Below are 6525 nucleotides of genomic sequence, written 5' to 3'. Positions count from 1 at the left end.
CATGGATATCTAATATAAAATATTGTAAAATTGGTATTTTAAAAACAGTACTCTTCCACCATACAGGTTGCAAAAATTGTTTCCTTTTCTTCATAGATTGTTAACCTAATGTCATGCCTTATCATCTCCTCAAAACGCCACTATAGTCTTAGCGTTCTACGCCTGAATACTAGTGGACGCTCTAAAAAAATCGAGTGACAATATTCACTCCTAAAAGAGTCAATACAAAAAAGAGTGAATGTAGATTGAAACTGGAGTGAATTTTGAGTGAAAATGTTCATTTTCACTCGTTTTAGAGTGACCTCAGGGATCACTCCAAAATCTTCGAGTGATCCCTGAGGTCACTCCAAAAATGAGTGAAAATGAACATTTTCACTCAAAATTCACTCCAATTTCACTCTAAATTCACTCTTTTTTGTATTCACTCTTTTAAGAGTGAATATTTTCACTCGATATCTTTTTAGAAAGTAGCTGCCAACACTGAATTATACGGTTACATCTCGTTATTCCGAAGGTTCGTTATTCCGAATTTCATTTTCGGATTAACAAATCGTCGAAATAACGAACCTTCGGAATAACGCCACAAATGTTCGGATTAACGAACCCTTTTTCATTTTCGGATTAACGAACCTCTAGGTATAGGGAATTTGTGTGTTTCGGATTAATGAACCTTCGGAATAACGAATCTTCGGAATAGCGAATCATCGGAATAACGAACAGCACCCGAATTATACATTTATAGTTTCGTTTTGTTTTATTTCGTTTATAAATGTATATGTTCATTCACAAAATGTATGTTTAAGAAGGTATACGCATATCACATTTTCTTTAACGGATGAAAAGCACCAAAAAGAAAAAAAAATGCAAGCCGCAGAGAATCAGAGTCGTAAGTTCCCTTGACGCAAATTTCGGGATGTAATCAGAATGTTGCAGATAAAAGGGCCCTCTAACGTTATACTGTACATCTTTTGTCTTTATCATCGTTTTGTTTTATTTTACTGACATTTGTCTTTCTTCATATTTTCCTTGTTCTCCCTTTACTCCAAACGAAATCTCTCTTCGTACACGCCTCTATGGAGAATTAGTCACAGGTGTGAAATCTATCTGATAACTTTAGAACTCTGTAGAGAACAATGGAAGCCCGCCGGAAGTCGGAACGGAAGTTTTTAAAACCTGTGACAGTTTAGCTACGCAAGGTCGATAGGAGTCGCGGTAAGACTGGGGTGTCTGAGGGTGCATCAGGCTACAAAACATTAGATGCAGCTTGAAATATACGACAAAAAACAACAGATAAACCAGTGGACTTTAGTTAAAGTTTAACGTTTATTCATATATTTCTGTGAACCAATATCTGCGATTTTTATTTGTCAATAATGCGGTACTCGAAATGAAACGAAGTGGAATATGCGGAAGCATTTTGAGAGATAAAATAATCATCCACAAAATTCCCAATGTTGACATTAATACCAAAACCAATACCAATACCAATACCAGTACCAAATACAATACCAATAAAAACACCAATAACAATACCAATACTTATACCAATACCAGTACTTACAGGACCTATATAATACCAATATCAATACCAATACTAATACTAATACCAATATCTATACCAATACTAATACAAATACAAATACCAATACCATTACCAATATCAATACCAATACCTATACCAATACCTATACCAATATACCTATCCCAATACCAAATACCAATACCAATACCTATACCAATACTAATACAAATACGTATGTCTCTGTGACTTTGTCACTTATACAGAAATCGAGACAAGCACATTGATAGTGTATGTCCTATCTGGCGAGATGGATAGCAGGGGTTTCGAGAAGCTAGCCTGTATTATACCTTTTTTTTTCTTTTGCTACTATTCCAGCCATTTTGTATGACAAAGGTCACGGATGTTTCGCCCATCAAGTTAGAGACGAAGAACACAAGAGTAACGTGGAATGAGAGAAAGAGAAAGAGAGAAAGAAAGAGAGAGAGAGAGGGAGAGAGAGAGAGAGGGAGAAAGGGATACACTTTGGCTTTGAAAGAAAGAGCCAAATCTGAAATGGCAAAACCAGAAATATCCCCCTTTTCACCTCCCTCTTCTTTCCCACGAGGCAACATCTTCTCTGCACTCGTCTGCCCGAAAATATCACACCATGGATACTAACTAGTACTCAATAGCTGTAGTCTACAGTTCCGCAGTCGGGAAAGGGATTCCTCGTGCATGCAGGCAATTACATTTCATACACAATAATACACCTTTCTTCTGTAACTTATCATAGTTGCTTGTCCTGTCTTGGTTATTGTTATGCAATACATGTATAGGCCAGTCAAACTGATCGCATACTCTCTACAAATTCTGGTCTCGTGAAATCTCCTGAAATTAACGGAGATTTTCTCGTTGAATTAAGAAAAATACAAAACAGACAAACAAACAAACAAACGAACAAACAAATAAAAACATGTCTTTATCGGCAGAACTGGAAAAGGCTGTCCCACGCGTCATGGAACGTCTAGATCAGGCATGTATTAAAACGGCGTGTTGTCTGGTTACAATCGTGCTGTCAAGTATTACGTTCATTTATCCCAAGCTACACCATTAAAATATGGACATATTCATCTTCCCTTCTGTCATCTTACTAGGCTTTTTAAGGGTAAGGAGGTGTAATGACGATAACTTGATCGCAACATAAATTCAAATGAGATACTTTGTTGAGCGATTTAGTCACATTGTCACACTGTGCACAATGACAGTTTCCTTTTCAACATTCGATATGATATTCCTAAAGCAAGGAGGTACTATTTAGGTGAGTTTAGGATACCTCCGTGATCAATGCAGTAACAATAACATTGACAATATTATGTTATTGTAGTTAAAATCTTAAAGAAATCGTACGTTGTTCCAGAAACACCCTACAACATGATGGGATTTGTAGAACAGTTTTGTTCTGATAAGAAACTGAACTGGAAGACTTCTATGGCATTCATTTTGTTTTGACATAGCTCGCTCCTAACGAGCTTATAGGTCTATTTATAGGTTTTCACCGAAACTGGAGTTGTATTTTCCATCAGAAGGGATGATATTTTCCCATTTTTAGTGGCCTGCAAATGCTTCGGCTGTAAATCAAAGTTCGAAATGTCAGTCATGGAATGCAAAATGGATTCTCACATTTATTTCCTTGAGTCTGTGCACTTTAGTGACGTGTTACCTTATTGTATACCATACAGTAATGACAATATTTTGCCGCTTTATTGATGCTTACTTGTCAGGTATTACAGTTGTAACTCAAATTTAACGGAACAAAGCATTTGTTTTTCTTCTCGTTTCTAAATGTATTGATATTTGTTGAATTGAGCTTACTTTTTCTACGTGACTATATTGTGGTTGACATACAAGGGAATTAATGTTAAATTGTTATTATCATAGTCTTTACGGAGACAGGGAATATAGAATGAATTGTGTTAGATTATGGATTCAGTTTTGATCTCAAAAAGTTGAATGATAATAATAGCGTATGAATATGTCACACTTATTAATGACGACATGGTAACAACTGAGTCAAATTTTACTGTGAGTTTGAGAATAAATACAACAATAATATAGTACCCGCAGGCAGGATAAGAAGGATGTAAATTCATGACGTCATGGGAAAACAAATAAAGAAAGAAAAATTATATAAAAAGAAAGTGACATAGAGTGATTGACTTTATACAATGTACCACGCTCAAATAGAATGGCATTACCCTAATACCTGCATACAACGTCAACAGTGGCAAGTCAATTGAGTAGGTAGGCTTACTTTTCATTAGAAAAAAACCAACAAATTTTGTTGAATTCTCCAATTTTCCGTATTTCATATCATTGTTCCGCAGTGTAGTCGAGATATGTTGCAGTCTTCTCCGAAAGCAATGGCGGCACCAATACTTTAAAAATGTGATTTGTGAACAGATTTTTTATTATTCTTATATTTCACTGAAAGAATATTGCTGCATTTATTGATTTTATATGCACATTTCCCTCTTAGTATAGGAAGAAAAAAATGTAAATCTCAGTATCATACCAAACTGTGTTATATTTAAATCTCGTCTCCAAGTCAACATTAAAGTTTCGTCTTTTCGTTAAATTTCCTAAAATACCAAGTTCAAAATGTCCTGTATAGCATTACTATATCACAGTCTGGAGTGAAATGGTACCAACCAATATTATTGAATTCTTAACCAACTTGACTTCCGAATCATTACACTCATTTTAACATATACATTTACAAACACCGACCACTTATACGTATGTCGCAACCCCAGTTATGATTACAAACATTATGGTGGCAATTTGACAGGGCCAATCACACGCTGTTTACGGAAACATTAAAAGTGATTCGGTGTTAGTCATATCCGATAGTCTAGTTTGTCATTTCTCTTTCAGGAACCACGTCTGACTGGCCAGGAGGTGAATGCGTTCATATTATTCCGGCCAGGTGGAAAGAAGCGCGAAAGTCTTTTAACCCTTTATCCACAAGGAACCCGGAAGGCGTTAAAAAAAAAGAAAGACAAAAAAAAAAAGCAGTGGAGATCTGGGAAAGATGAAGGAATTGGGTTAATCCGTAATACGTTGTTCAGCGAGAACGTAAACAGCCACAGTGTTCGACTTATCTTATACATGTGAATATTAGGCTCGAGCATCTATCACTACATTCAGTGTTCCATTGGAGCTGAAAATCCTATGCCTGCTTAGAACAACGCCAATATTAATTTGTCTGTTACTTTTGTCACTCAGGAAACCAGTACCTGATCTTCAACACATTTAGTATCCTGTACTCGGTCTGAGAAGAAACTAGAGTTTTTGTAAGTTCCAAAGTGGAAAATTACCAGGGTAGCAAGGGAAATATTGCTCATAAATATGACCTAGGTGGCTGTGTGTTTTTTTTTTTCGATCAGCTGCATCACTATATTATTGTGAACCACATACATACCCGTTGTAATTTACGTTAAAAAACGGTTTCGAGACCTAGACTTGGAGTCGTTTGCATGAAGACATTCGCAATAAGTCTGTAAGTGTTCTTGACACAATATCACCAACTGAGATACTGATCGCTGATTGGTTCATGCCTAGCCGTTGTCATAGAAACTGTAAAGTCGGTACGTTTGCAATAGGTAACAATGCTTTAACAGCTGAGGCTCAAATGTGACACAAACATCCAATGCATATTTGCTTTTATTAATGGTGCGGATCCTTCACCCCGATGAGCACACGCCGGCTGCAAACTGGCACCCCACAACAATTTCCAGTCTGCATGTTCAATTGAGACCAAACTTACCAGTATAACTGAAATCATCACTGACTTTACATAAAAAAGCGAAAGTCTAAAGCTCGTACGTCATGATCTTATTATGCATATGATGTGTCATCATAACTTGGTGATATGTCGTACAGTTCTAATTCTACATTCCATCTGTTTCTTTACTGCAGATTGTCAGTCGTAGACCAGTGGCCGTGCATATCGAGTAACTTCGGCGACCTTTAGAAAGCTGCATGAATCCTGCATCCGGGTCATCATGGAATATTCAGCACTACTTTTGTGTGTCTGTCTGCTATTGCCAAGCTGCAGCAAGGCACCATTTGTAAATGCGCAAGATGCGCGTGCAGACATTCCAGCGCACGAAGACCCTGGTCACAATGCGCACCAGGAGGGCGTAATATTCGGCTGCCTTGGACTTGTGGTCGTGCTCGCAGTGTTCTGCACGATGATCCTGTGCGCGCTGATCCAGAGAACGCGTTTTGAAATCCGACGCCTCGACGAAGTCATTCCGAAGGTTGTGGAGCGCATGCGCAAGGAAATGGTGACGGCCAATGGCGAACTGATGTCGGGGACGCTGACAGCTTCGCATGAATTTCAGACAGAGTTTTTGAACGAGGACGTGCAATTAACGTCGTACAGGCGACGAAACGAGGCCGACGCGTCAGCCGAGGCTAGTGCTAACGCCGAGGCTAGTGCTCCGACAGAAGAAGCCACTACTCAAGCGGAAACGAGCCTTCCGAGGAGAGATGCCGAGGGGGAAGAGCGATCATCGAGCCCAAGGAGGAGTAATAGACGTGAGCGTCAGCCGTCACCCGAGCGACGGGAACGTTACGAACGCCACGCCCATTTACAGCGCGAGTCACGGCACAGCGAGCGCCTGGAAGATGTGTTTCGCGCGCATCCCTCGTACGGCATCCGACCTCCGCCTCCACCATACCTCCACGGCTACGACAATCCGGGCATGATGATGAACGACGAAGCGTCGGCATATCGACACGGCCGCCGACCAGGACCAAGAACGGCCCCAAAGCCGGCGCATCGATCGTCGCGCCCTGTCTCTGCCTACCTGACTTCGGGAAACGAATATCCGGACGAATCACCTCGGCCAGTTTCGGTAATCGGCCTCGGAGGTGACGACGTCGAAAGACAACCTCGAAGGCATGGTCATGGACGTGATCGTAAATACAAGTCACTTCTCTATGAAAGTCATGTATAA

At 39.5% G+C, this 6525-nt stretch overlaps 1 protein-coding gene across 1 annotated transcript; it reads left to right on the top strand.

The window, feature by feature from the left end:
* The first annotated feature begins 5565 nt into the window (after positions 1–5565).
* LOC139718788 (uncharacterized) lies at positions 5566–6525 on the top strand. Its single transcript, XM_071630253.1, has one exon. The coding sequence runs from the start codon at positions 5566–5568 to the stop codon at positions 6523–6525; it is 960 nt and encodes a 319-aa protein (XP_071486354.1).

Source organism: Diadema antillarum, unplaced genomic scaffold (genome assembly GCF_040938485.1).
Source record: "Diadema antillarum isolate AM-2024a unplaced genomic scaffold, OU_Dant_1.0 scf00000099, whole genome shotgun sequence".
NCBI lineage: Eukaryota > Metazoa > Echinodermata > Echinoidea > Diadematoida > Diadematidae > Diadema > Diadema antillarum.
Note: the sequence above shows the minus strand (reverse complement) of the source record. Positions and strands in the feature narration are given on the sequence as shown.

Excerpts from the sequence above, each read along its gene's own strand:
- LOC139718788 (XM_071630253.1), top strand. The coding sequence starts at position 5,566 with ATGGAATATTCAGCACTACTTTTGTGTGTCTGTCTGCTATTGCCAAGC.